The sequence below is a fragment of the Hyla sarda genome, chromosome 6 (genome assembly GCF_029499605.1).
Source record: "Hyla sarda isolate aHylSar1 chromosome 6, aHylSar1.hap1, whole genome shotgun sequence".
NCBI lineage: Eukaryota > Metazoa > Chordata > Amphibia > Anura > Hylidae > Hyla > Hyla sarda.
The window spans coordinates 263,459,258-263,472,177 of NC_079194.1; the positions used below are offsets into that span (position 1 = coordinate 263,459,258).

General features: G+C 42.0%; 1 protein-coding gene across 4 annotated transcripts in view; it reads right to left on the reverse strand.

Annotated features, from left to right (window-relative positions):
- Positions 1–1,284: 1,284 nt before the first annotated feature.
- PLCB3 (phospholipase C beta 3) overlaps positions 1,285–12,920 on the reverse strand; it is a 249,247-nt gene continuing 237,611 nt past the window's right edge. For all 4 annotated transcript variants that reach the window (XM_056527175.1, XM_056527176.1, XM_056527177.1 and 1 more), the window contains exons 30-33: positions 4,410–4,499; positions 4,244–4,301; positions 2,076–2,162; positions 1,285–1,986 (exon numbers count right to left, since the gene is read on the reverse strand). In XM_056527175.1, the coding sequence (XP_056383150.1) occupies positions 1,756–1,986; positions 2,076–2,162; positions 4,244–4,301; positions 4,410–4,499 (466 nt within the window). In that variant the 3' untranslated portion in view covers positions 1,285–1,755. The remainder of the gene's footprint in view (positions 1,987–2,075; positions 2,163–4,243; positions 4,302–4,409; positions 4,500–12,920) is intronic.

Consider the following 12,920-nt stretch of genomic DNA (forward strand, 5'->3'; position numbering starts at 1 on the left):
TTCTTTATGTTATTAGAGCAACTCCAGTTTGGGTTCCTGAATCCTAGTTTAAAGGGCTGGAGGCACTCCTAAATAAATTGATCTGGGGAAGAGGCAGGGTAAGAATAAAATATTCGTCCCTTACCCTTTCTGAGGGTAAGGGAGTTTGGGCATTGCCTAACTTCAGATTTTATTTTTTAGATGAAAAAATACAGGATTTAAAGCAGGGTAGCAGGAATGGAATTATGGAACAGTTGATAGATTTTTATTCAAGGGAGTATGGTAGTATCTTTGAAATTTTGGAATCACAACCGAATGAACACCTTAGTATGTTCTCCTCAATATTTGATATATACTATAAGGTATGGAATGAAGTTAAACGTATTTGTAAAATTCGACACAGTTTTGGATGCACAAAGATCTGAGGTAATTATAAATTCACTGAGTTTAATAGTGGTTTAGAAAAACAGGTTTGGATACAAGGGGAATTGAGTTTGTTGAACAACTCTACTGTCAAGGGGAGTTGAGATCACTTGAAGCACTGAGACGGGAATTTGGTATTGGAGAGAAGAAGGAATTCTTCTATTTACAATTGAGGGAAGCGGATAGACACACTAGAGATAGAGATAAATTGTTAATAGGAACACAATCTTTTTGAGTATATTATGAAAGCACAGAGCACAATGAAGTCTTTGAGGGCCACCTACAAGGGTCTAATTCAGGAAACACCAATTACCGTTCAGGAACAGTTTAAAACTAAATGGGAAAGGCATTAAGACATTTTGTATACTATTTGATGTAATGTGGACTGTGGAATGGTGTGTTCTTTTTTTACTGAAAATAATGCTAAATGTCAAAAACGAAAATAAATAAAAAACTCAGAATCTTGATCCATTATTAATCTATTATTCTAGTACAATAATTAGAACATTAGATTTTGTGTGCATCTCTTTTTCAAAAACAATGCCAGTCTTGCCTATGACACGTTGAGCTTCTGCCTGGGCCCGATGCTGGTGGAAAAGCAAGGTTTCAAAAAAGTGCTAGCACTCATGTTCAGATGCAAGAAGAATAAACAATATTCCATAAAAGCAAACTACAGCAAGAATTGTTTTGGCATGAGCTTTGAGTTTAAAAAAAGCTTGCGCCAAAATACATCTTTACCGTATCTTGCTGTTATGAAATAATGTTTCTTCTTCTTGCCAGGACTATTTTCAGCATTGAGATGTGTATTTTGGTATTGTAGATTTGCCTTGCTCTCTTGAAAGTGGATGTTTACTACCATGAATGCAACAAAGACAGTTCGATTTCTGACCATTTTAATAGAGAAATAAAATGTGTGTAAAAAATACATAAAATGGGATAAGACGGTGACAGACTCCCACTCTCCACTAATACATACCACATACAGCACATGCACACAGTGTCTCTTACACTCATACATAGTATTGCACAAACAGTATCATTCATGGGTACACACATATCATCTGCTTCTGATTAGAACTGTGAATATATAAGAAAAATTCTTTCCAGAAAGAATTTCTATAATTCACAATGTATAGGTGAATTGTGGGATGTCCCATAGCAGTCTTATTATATTTTAGTTGGGTCCATTAACACATCAGCTTGGTCATCTCCATTTATAGCAAGTGTCAAAATAAATTCTGAGGATACTATATTAGTGAATATAAATTTTTCTTCTTTAAAAAAAAAAAGAGGTGATCATCTCTATATATATATATATATGAAAGTATTGTAAAAGTTCTAGACTTTTAGGGGTCAGAGTCGAGTGGCTTCATCATCTGAGTCCTCTGGGGTCTGTAAACAATCTCCTTCAACAAGTTCTGACCCCCAGCCTCTTGTGATAGAAGTAGGGGTACTCTGTGTTGAAGAAGGGGGTCTGGAGCTGCTCCCACCCTTGCTGCCTCCATCCTCTTGCAGATATCGTTGCACTTCTTGGGGCAGCTGGCGTAACTCTGCTTGGCATTCCTCCTCTAACTGGGCCATTAGCTAGAAGAAAGACAGACAGCTGATAAGAATAACAGATATTGATAGAATAGGGTAGTGCTGCCAGCAGTTCTGTATGGCATATCACTAACCTTTGGTTCCTCATCCTTTATTCTCTGCAATGTCTCTTGGTGAGCAGCAAGCAACTTTTCTAGACGCTTGTTTTGTGCTTCTTCTAACTACAAAGTAAAGGGCATTTATAAAATTGTCTGGCCATCAATGAGATGACTACTGTTGTACTGAATACACACAAATGTTCTTTCATTACAGTAAATAAAGTAAAAACAATGCTAATGGCAAGCTCCTATTAAAGGACATCTGCAGCAAAAGGCAACTTATCCCCTATCCACAGGATAAGGGATAAGTGTCTGGCAAATGTCCCTCCGCGATCTCCCAAACAGGGCCCGTATTGCCGCTCTATGTGTGCGGCTAATGCGCATAGCGTCGATCTCTCTGAGGTCGACGGTACACCCCCTCCCCATACAGCTCTATGGGAGAGACACGAACGCTGCATTCCCGCCTTTCTCATAGAACTACATGGAGGAGGCGGGATGGCTGCGATGTCATGCTGCGGCTGGCCCGCCTCCTGCACGGGAGAGCCGCGGCAGAGCCGGGGCTCCGTGCAGGAGATCGCAGGGGTCCCAGTGGTCGGACCCCCCGAGATCAAACACTTATCCCCTATCCTGTGGATAGGAGATAAGTTGTCTTTTGCTGAAGATGTCCTTTAATCCTAACAAGACTAATTTTCTTTTAATTCCTGATCTGCTATAATAAACTTAAATGTGTTCCTAGAAATCTACATTTACAGCAATGCACGCAGTGCCCCCATACACATAGACAAGTCTTGTTGACATCAGCAGATGTCAACAAGGCAGCGTAAGGTATTCATACCCATCACACTGCTACTGGGGAGGACACAGCCAATCAAGTTTTTAGCAGTGCTGACCAGCATCTATGCTTGTTCACAGACAAACCATTTGAGGCAAATTTAGTATATAAAGGTTTAAAGGTTACAGACCCCTTTGGATGTATTTTTTATTATTGTATTGTACTTGTTATGGTGCAAAATGTGTATTTCTAATTGCTCTTTATAATAATGTCAGTCTTCTTTGGCCTCCATGTTTTCACATACAGTGCTTTGTTTTGTTCACAGTGAAATCTGTCAGAGAAGTGGCCTGATGGCTCTGTCTCCAGCACGTATCTCATCTATCCTGAACAAACAAAGCTGATTTATGACAAAATCAAAGGTCAATTTTAACCTGGTCATAAATAAGTTAAGAAAATCAGGACAGGAGAGAGGGGGCTGGAGACCAATGACATTAAAGAAGATTGTCTAAATGGGACAGAGTGGCCTGCAATATATGTATAAATATGAAGGTTGTGGAAGAGAAAGTGAGAAAAAACATTTTTTAAAGGACATTTTTTTTTAATAGGCGGCAACAGGGAAGAGGAAAAAAGACTTGCAAATTTTTCCCCAGAGAGCATTGTAAGGCCTATAAAACTCTATAAAAACTTCCCCCTCAGTCCCAATCAAGTGTGTTCAATGCATTTAAACTCATATTCTGGTGTCTAAGATGTCTTATTTCAGGCACATCAGCGTGTTGCTCTTAAAAAAAAAAACTAGAGCTCCTTAACCTATACACAACTAGGTAGCCAATACACAGTACATATCATTTATTTTTTGTTCTCTGTTGCCAGGCAACCCAAATCCCCTAAAACATATTTTCAAGCCACGCTAGACCTTTGTAATGATATGTTTACTGGATATGTCCAGGCAGGTGGCTCAGAAGTCCCCATTCCAATTAAGTAATGCAGATGAGCAGTAAGTAATGTCAGCAACTGTAATTGATGTCCTTTAATATTACTGCAAATATCAACCCACAATGTTATGGTGTAAAGGCCAGGCTGAAATGTTCCTAAATAAATGTATTAGTTTATACCTTTTTGCTTTATATTTATAGGCTGAAACGTAGTCACTGTCCTCAGTTCCAAATAGATCACTTTATATGTAGAGATAAAGGGGCCACTTGTATTTATGTAATTACTGTGATGTTTACAGGACTTTATTCTATTGGTTGTGAAAAGTTATTAGACATGATAAACTTCTCCTGTGCTCATGATCACTGAAGCCGCACTCATAAATTACATCTCCTATGATGGAAAAGTAAGCTGAAAAGAGCAGTCTCATTTATCCTCCTAATGTACTTTCTTATATATGCATATTGCCAAGCTCTTCACAGCACACTCCATGGTCACTTACACTGCGTATAAAGTTCACCGACTCGTTGATGTGACGTCTGTTGATCTCGGTCAGTTCTCTGCAGAAAATATGATTTGATAAATGGAAGATGGAATAACAAGGAAGGAAAATAGGAAATGTAGTAGACAAACAAGTATGGAGGATGTTCACTGAGTCTTTTACTGACCCTTCCTTCTTGTGGCGCTCTTGTGACTTGACCTTAGTGATGCTGTTATGTCTCTTTCTGTCCAGTATCTTTTGCAGTTCTTTCTTCTCTCTATAATGAAATATATAGATAGATATGGTAAGTATGTTGCTAGTGTCACAGGTTTTCTGTCTCAAACAGTTAAGGCTTTGAGTCATTGTTTTTCACCTTAAAGGGACTATCTACTTTATCTATATAGTGCAGCATTGCATCATAATATATATGTTACTATTTAACAGTTTTATGTGCTATGTATGGGTTATCTGTCATCTTGATTCTTATTTCCCCTCTGATATGGTTATTTTAATGCAGCCTACATATCCCATGATGCCCAAACTTTGCAGACACAAAGTTTTTGAGTCTTAGCTAAATGCAGCATGTGATAGATCAATCAGTGACTTCTGTCCCCTAACTCACACTATACAGTGCTGTACTCAACTGGAGGACCGCGGTCCAGATCCAGGCCGCTGTCCTGGCATTTATATGTATGAATAGCCGAGCGCTGCCGGAGCGAGGAAACACTGTGCTCCCTGCCCAGCCAGTGCTTCTCCTATGATGCAGACCTAACTAGAAGAGGCCAGAGCAGCGGAGCAGCGCGGGACCTGGGACAGAGAAGCAGCAGGACCTGGACGTCCGCAGGGCTAGCCATCTGCACCCAGCACCATAAAAGTGAAAGTATGAATGATGCAATGATGGGGTCTTGGGGGGGATGTGTTAGGTCAGAAGGGAAAAAAGAGGTTGGGGGGGGCATAAAAGTGAAAATATGAATGATGCAGGGGTCTTGGGGGGGATGTTAGGGCAGAAGGGAATAAAGTGGTCCTGGGGGGGCATAAAAGTGAAAATATAGATGATGCAGGGTTCTTGGGGGGGGGGGGGGGTGTTAGGGCAGAAGGGGATAAAGGGGGCTGGGGAAAGAATGATGCAGGGGTCTTGGGAGGGGTGTTAGGGAAGAAGGGGATAAAGGGGTCTGGGCCAGAAAAGTGTAAAGAAGAATGATGCATGGGTCTTGGTGGTGGGGGGTATTAGGGCAGAAGGGGACAGAGGGGTCTGAGGGGGGCAGAAAAGTTTAAAGAAGAATGATGCAGGGGTCTTGGGAGTGTTAGGGCAGGCAGGAGTCTGGAGGAGGACTTCTGGGTCAGGGGAGAAGAGGAGTCTGGAGGAGGACTTCTGGGTCAGGGGAGAAGAGGAGTCTGAAGGAGGACTTCTGGGTCAGGGGAGAAGAGGAGTCCGGAGGAGGACTTAGGGGGCAGAGGAGTCTGGATGAGGACTTAGGAGTCAGGGGGGCAGAGGAGCCTGGGGGATCTGAAGGAGGGGGTAGGGGGGAAAGATGGGGTCTGGAAGAGGACCTAGAGATCTGGGGGGACTTAAGGCCCATCCACATTGAGGACATTCCTCTGGCGGAAATCTGCTTGCAGCAAAGTCCAAATGTTTTCAATGGTTTTCTGCTGCTCTGAGCATACTGTGGAATCGCAACAGTGGAATTCTGCCAGCAGAATAAATCATACACCCAAAGAACGAATATGTTCGTTCTTTGGGTGGACGTCCATTCTGCTGGTGGAATTCCACCGGACTGTATTGTCATCTATAGAAATGGCGCACATCCATGCAGTCCTACTGCCAATGGCTTCAGCTGTGCCTGCAGCAAGCGGACATTCCACCGACTAAATGTCCACAGTGTGAAGAAGCCCTTAGGGGTCTGCAGGAGGAGGGGAAAATGGGTGTGGGGGGAGTACAGAGGTGAAATTCTGACAGACAGAGGAAACAGTGTCTGGCAGTATTATTTTTAGGGGTCATGATATCTGGCAGGGTTATAATGATTATTGTTGTCATACAGAGGATGAGGATCTTCTAACAAAGTAACCAATGATGTGCAGGCATCAGACTCTGCAGAGAAGATGGAGCTGAAAGAAGATAAAGACCAGAGGAAGAAGAAAAAGAAAGACAACAGAGAAGACATCACTCAGGTCACTGATATCATTGTGTGTTCTCCTGAATGTTCCATCAGCTTTGTAGTCACTTGTCATTTCTGCAGTGATGATGGGTGACACTGTTCCCCAATCTGTGGCTGTCCAACTGTTACAAAACTCCCATAATGCCTGAACTTTGCAGGCATGATGGGAGTTGTAGCTTTGTAACAGCTAGAGAGCCACTTAAACTGAGGTGATTTTAGAATATGCAGCCTATTTTATTTTAATAGGTGAGGTGTCTGACTTCTGCGAACCCCACCGTAAAAAAAATATGCGGATAGTCTAATATGCCCGGGCCTATTTTTGCTCCCAGTCTGGCCCTGGAAGTATGTGTATTACAGGAATTTCCCAACCTTTATCTCTACAGTTGTTTCAAAACTAGAGCTCCTCTTATGCTCTTCTATCTGCATGATTGCAGTTGTAGTTTTCTGAGTTCATATGGGGGGGGACCTCATTCATTGTTTTACTCTTAAGGACCAAGGAGGTACCGGTACGTCCTGAGTCCTTTTCCTTTCTATAACGCGGGGCCACGTTGTGCGGGTCGGGACCCGAGGCTAATAGAGAGCGGCAATTATCGCGGTGCCGCGCGCTATTAACCCTTTAGACGCCGCGTCTAAAGTGAAAGTAAATCACTGCCGGCTAGCTCAGGGGGCTGTTCGGGATGTCCGCGGCGAAATTGCGGCATCCCGAACAGCTCTGGAACACAAGGAGGGTCTCCTACATTGCCTCCTGGTGTCCGATCGCCGAATGATTGCTCAGTACCTTAGATGCAGGTATGAACAGTCAAGCGGCAGAATCATCGATCAGTGGTTTCCTATGAGAAACCAGTGATCAATGAAAAAGATCAGTGTGTGCAGTGTTATAGCCCCCTATGGGAGCTATAACATTGCAAAAAAAAAAAAAAAGTGATTTAACCCCTCCCCTAATAAAAGTTTGAATCACCCCCCTTTTCCCATAAAAAAAAAGTGTAAATAAAAATAAACATATATGGTATCATCACATGCGGAAATGTCCGAATTATAAAACTATATTGTTAATTAAACCGCATGGTCAATGGCGTAAGCGCAAAAAAATGCCAAAGTCCAAAATAGTGTATTTTTGGTCACTTTTTATATAATGAAAAAATGAATAAAAAGCGAACAAAAAGTTCTATCAATACAAAATGGTACCGCTAAAAACTTCAGATCACGGTGCAAAAAATGAGCCCTCATACCGCCTCATATGCGGAAAATTAAAAAAGTTATAGGGGTCAGAAGATGACAATTTTAAATGTATAAATTTTCCTGTTATAATTTTTTTTTAGAAGTACGACAAAATCAAACCTATAAAAGTAGGGTATCATTTTAATCTTATGGACCTACAGAATAAAGAGAAGGTGTAATTTTTACCGAAAAATGTACTATGTAGAAACGGAAGCCCTCAAAATTTACGAAATGGCGTTTTTTTCAATTTTGTCTCACAATGATTTTTTTTTCCGTTTCGCCGTAGATTTTTGGGTACAATGACTGATGTCATTACATAGTAGAATTGGTGGCGCAAAAAATAAGCCATCATATGGATTTTTAGGTGCAAAACTGAAAGAGTTATGATTTTTTAAAGGTGAGGAGGAAAAAATGAAAGTGCAAAAACAAAAAAAAACCTGGTCCTGACACAGAGGTATAATTTGCTTCAGGGCACAGTGGCAATATAATATTTGGGGGCCCAGCATGTGGTAGTTTTATACTCAGGGGCACAGTGTGAGGTAGCATTATAATCAGGGGCACAATTTGTGGCAGTATTATACTCAGGGGCACGGTGTGTGGCAGTATTATATCAGGGGCACAGTGTTTGACAGCTTTCTATTTAGGTATACAGCATGTGGAAGTATTTATTCAGGGGCACAATGTGTGCCAGTATTATACCGGGGCACAGTATGTGGCAGTTATACATTCAGGTGAGTCTCAGGGGGGAATTTATCATTGTATATAGAGCTGTTTTGCGTCTTTTTTTACACAAATTTTGATAGAATTTTTCATCCCATTGTCTACGGTTAAGTTTACCATAGAGCACTTTCTACTGTAGAATCAAATTTACTAATTGCGTTTTTTGTGCGCAAAAAAATGTGCAAACAGCATTTTCTTGCGCAAATATACAGCACCTCAGAGGACATGTACCAAAGTGACTTTTTTGACACAGTAAGGACTGCTACTCCCATCATGGACAGACTCTGCCCATGATGGGAGTTGTAGTCCAGGGGCTGAGGTGCAGATCGCAGCAGGTCATTATCCAGAGACCCGCTGCTATCCACATTTATTAACTATACAAAAGGGGCTAAACTGTGCTGCCGCCGGCTCTTGTATACACTGTCATAATTCATAATCCCGCCGCCGGAACACGGGAGCCCTGATTGGTCAATAGCTATCCACCAATCAGAGCTACCCTCTCCCAGCGGGGATTATGAATTATAAGAACTGTATATAGGAGCCCACGGGCAGCGCAGTGTAGACGCATGTACCGCCGGTTTGTATAGTTAATAAATGCAGATCGCAGGAGAGTGATCTGCCACACTGCGCTTCCACCGGCTTCTATATACAGCTGTCATAATTCATAATCCCAGCCGCCGGGAGAGGGGAGCTCTGATTGGTCAATAGCTATCCACCAATCAGAGCTCCCGTGTTCCGGCGGGGATTATGAATTATGACAATGTACAGGGTGGGCCATTTATATGGATACACCTTAATAAAATGGGAATGGTTGGTGATATTAACTTCCTGTTTGTGGCACATTAGTATATGTGAGGGGGGAAACGTTTCAAGATGGGTGCAGTGCATAAAGAGGGAAACACATCATCATGTAGCAATTTCGCATATCCAGTGGCCTACATGATTATGTGTTTCCTTCTTTATGAACTGAAACTGGCACGTTCCCTGAGTTTTTCCAGCAAGATGGTGCACCACCACATTATGGGTGTCAAGTCCGAGCATTCCTAGATGAACAGTTTCCTGGAAAGTGGATTGGTCGTCGTGGGCCAGTTGAATGGCCCCTAGGGTCTCCCGATCTGACCCCCTTAGACTTTTATCTTTGGGGTCATCTAAAGGCAATTGTCTATGCTGTGAAGATACGAGATGTGCAGCACCTGAAACTACGGATACTGGAAGCCTGTGCTAGCATTTCACCTGCAGTGTTGCTATCAGTGTGTGAAGAGTGGGGGAAGAGGGTTGCATTGACAATCCAACACAATGGGCAGCACAATGAAAACATTTTATAAGTGATCAGAAACTTGTAAATAACTCATGAAAGAATAAAGTTACATTAAAACCAAGCACATCATTGTTTTTCTTGTGAAATTCCCAATATGTTTGATGTGTCACATGACCCTCTTCCTATTGAAAAAACAAAAGCTTGATTCAAAATGACTGACTTCAAAATGGCCGCCATGGTCACCACCCATCTTGAAAAGTTTCCCCCTCACATATACTAATGTGCCACAAACAGGAAGTTAAAGGGGTATTCCAGGCCAAAACTTTTTTTTTTATATATCAACGAGCTCCGGAAAGTTAAACAGATTTGTAAATGACTTCTATTAAAAAATCTTAATCCTTCCAATAGTTATTAGCTTCTGAAGTTGAGTTGTTGTTTTCTGTCTCACTGCTCTCTGATGACTCACGTCCCGGGAGCTGTGCAGTTCCTATGGGGATATTCTCCCATCATGCACAGCTCCCGGGACGTGACATCGTCATTGAGCAGTTAGACAGAAAACTTCAGAAGCTAATAACTATTGGAAGGATTAAGATTTTTTAATAGAAGTAATTTACAAATCTGTTTAATTTTCCGGAGCCAGTTGATATATATATATATATATATATATATATATATATATATATAAAAAGTTTTGCCTGGAATACCCCTTTAATATCACCAACCATTCCCATTTTATTAAGGTGTATCCATATAAATGGCCCACCCTGTATAAAGAAGCCAGCGGCAGCGCAGTGTAGACACATGTAACGCCAGTTTGCATAGTTAAGAAATGCGGATCACAACAGATCTCCAGAGAATGATCTGCTGCGATCCACATTTAAGTTAAAAAGCTGGCGGTACATGCGTCTACACTGCTCTGCCGCCGGCTTCTTTATACACTGTAATAATTCATAATCCCCGCTGCCGGGAGAGGGGAGCTCTGATTGGTGGCTAGCTATTGACCAATCAGAGCTCCCGTGTTCCAGCAGCGGGGATTATGAATTATGTCAGTGTATATAGGAGCGCAGTGTAGCTGCATGTACCGCTGGCTTTTTAATTTAAATGCGGATCGCAGCAGATCATTCTCTGGAGACCTGTTGCGATCCGCATTTATTAACTATACAAACCGGCCTTACATGTGTCCACACTGCGCTGCCGCCGGCTTCTATATACACTGTAATAATTCATAATCCCAGCCGGAACACGGGAGCTCTGATTCGTGGATAGCTACTGACCAATCAGAGCTCCCCTCTCCCGGCAGTGGGGATTATGAATTTTTACAGTGTATATAGAAGCCGGTGGCAGCGCAGTGTAGACGCATGCACCGCCAGCTTGTTATCTTAATAAATGCGGATCGCAGCGGGTCTCTGCAGAATGACCCAGTGCGATCTGCACCTCAGCCCCTGGACTATAACTTCCATCATGGGCAGAGTCTGTCCATGATGGGAGTAGTAGTCCTTAAAGTCCCGCAGCCAGGGGATGTGCTAGTGCCATCCCTCAGAGCTGCAGTACTATAACTACTCCCATCATGGGACAGACTCTGTCCCATGATAGGAGTAGTAGTCCAAGGCCAGAGGGACAGATCTCTGTTCACATTATGCGTTTTGCATAATCGGAATAGAGCCTTTCTGGCAGTGTGTTCCCAAACAGGGAGACTCCAGCTGTTGCTTAACTACAGCCCCCCCCATGATGGAAGGTGTAGTTTAGCAACAATTGGAGGCTCCCTGTTTAGGAACACGTTGCATTATGTGTGCTCTTCCCAGGGGAGAGCAATAAAAAATTTACTATCCCATATTTCTTGTTTTTCTTTTCTTCTCATTTCAAATATATGAATGTGGAGGACTATGTCAGATTCGGTGGACTGCGACGATGACCAGCGTTTTTTTTTTATTTCAATAAAATGGTTAACGAGGGCTGTGGGGGAGTGTTTTTTTTTATAATTTTTTTTCAATGTGTCTTGTTTTTTATAATTGAATTTTCAGGCTTAGTAGTGGAAGCCATCTTATAGACTGAGTCCATTACTAAGCCTGGGCTTAGTTAGCCCCAAAATCAGCTAGCGCTAACCTTCAATTATTACCTCGGTACCCACCACCACAGGGGTGCCGGGAAGAGCCGGTACCAATTAGGTGGTAACAGGGTGGCGTTATTTAGGCTGGGGAGGGCCAGTTACAATGGTCCTCACCCACCCTGGTAACATCAGGCTTTTGCTGCTTGGTTGGTATCTGGCTGATACTAAAAATAGGGGGAATCCTATGCTTTTTTTTTATTTATAAATAATAAAAAAAAAGGATCAGCCAGATGCCAAGCAAGCAGCAACAGCCTGACGTTGCCAGGGTGGGCGAGGACCATTGTTACTGGCCCTCCCCAGCCTAAATAAAGCTAGCCTGTTACCGCCTAGGCCCAGGAGCACCATTTTTGACGCTCCGGGCCTGTTGGTACCAGCTCTTCCCGGAACCCCTGTGGCGGTGGGTACCGGGGTAATAATTGGGGTTAGTGCTGGCTGTTTTGGGGGCTAACGCTAAGCCCAGGCCTAGTAATAGATTCTGTCTACAAGACGCCTTCCACTACTAAGACTGAAAATTAAATTATAAAAAAACACATTGAAAAAAAATTTTTTATAAAAAAAAAACACTCCCCCACAGCCCTCGTTAACCCTTTCATTGACATTTAAAAAAAAACACTGTTAATCATCGCAATCCACAAAATCTGACATAGTCCTCCGCATTCACATATCTAAATTTCCAAGAAAAAAAACAACAAAAAGTTTAGTTTAAAACACAAACCTCCAAGAGGATTATAGGGCGCTGCACGCAAAACTGATCCAGTCGGTATAAAAATGTTTATTAAAATCATACTATGTGTTACGAAACTGATCTGGTTTCTTCCTCAGGCACGATAAAAAACCACCAAATGCCAAATATATATTCCCCCCCCCCCCCCCCCCCCCCGAATCACATCACGTGACCGGAAGTGACATCATCGTATCATTACACAAAAATATATAGGAAACATATAAAATACATATAATATATATATATATATATATATATATATATATATATAACATGTATCTAAAAATTATGCACATCAAATATAGCACATATTCTTATAAAGTGGTCAGTTCAATAACTTCATTCAATCCCTCTGGGTATAACGTTTTAAACATGAAGATCCAATAGGATTCTCTATTAATAAGAACCTGAAACCTATGGGAAACTTTGGGGGGTTCGACATTTGGTGATTTATATCGTGCCTGAGGAAGAAACCAGATCGGTTTCGGAACGCGTAGTACGATTTTAATAAACAT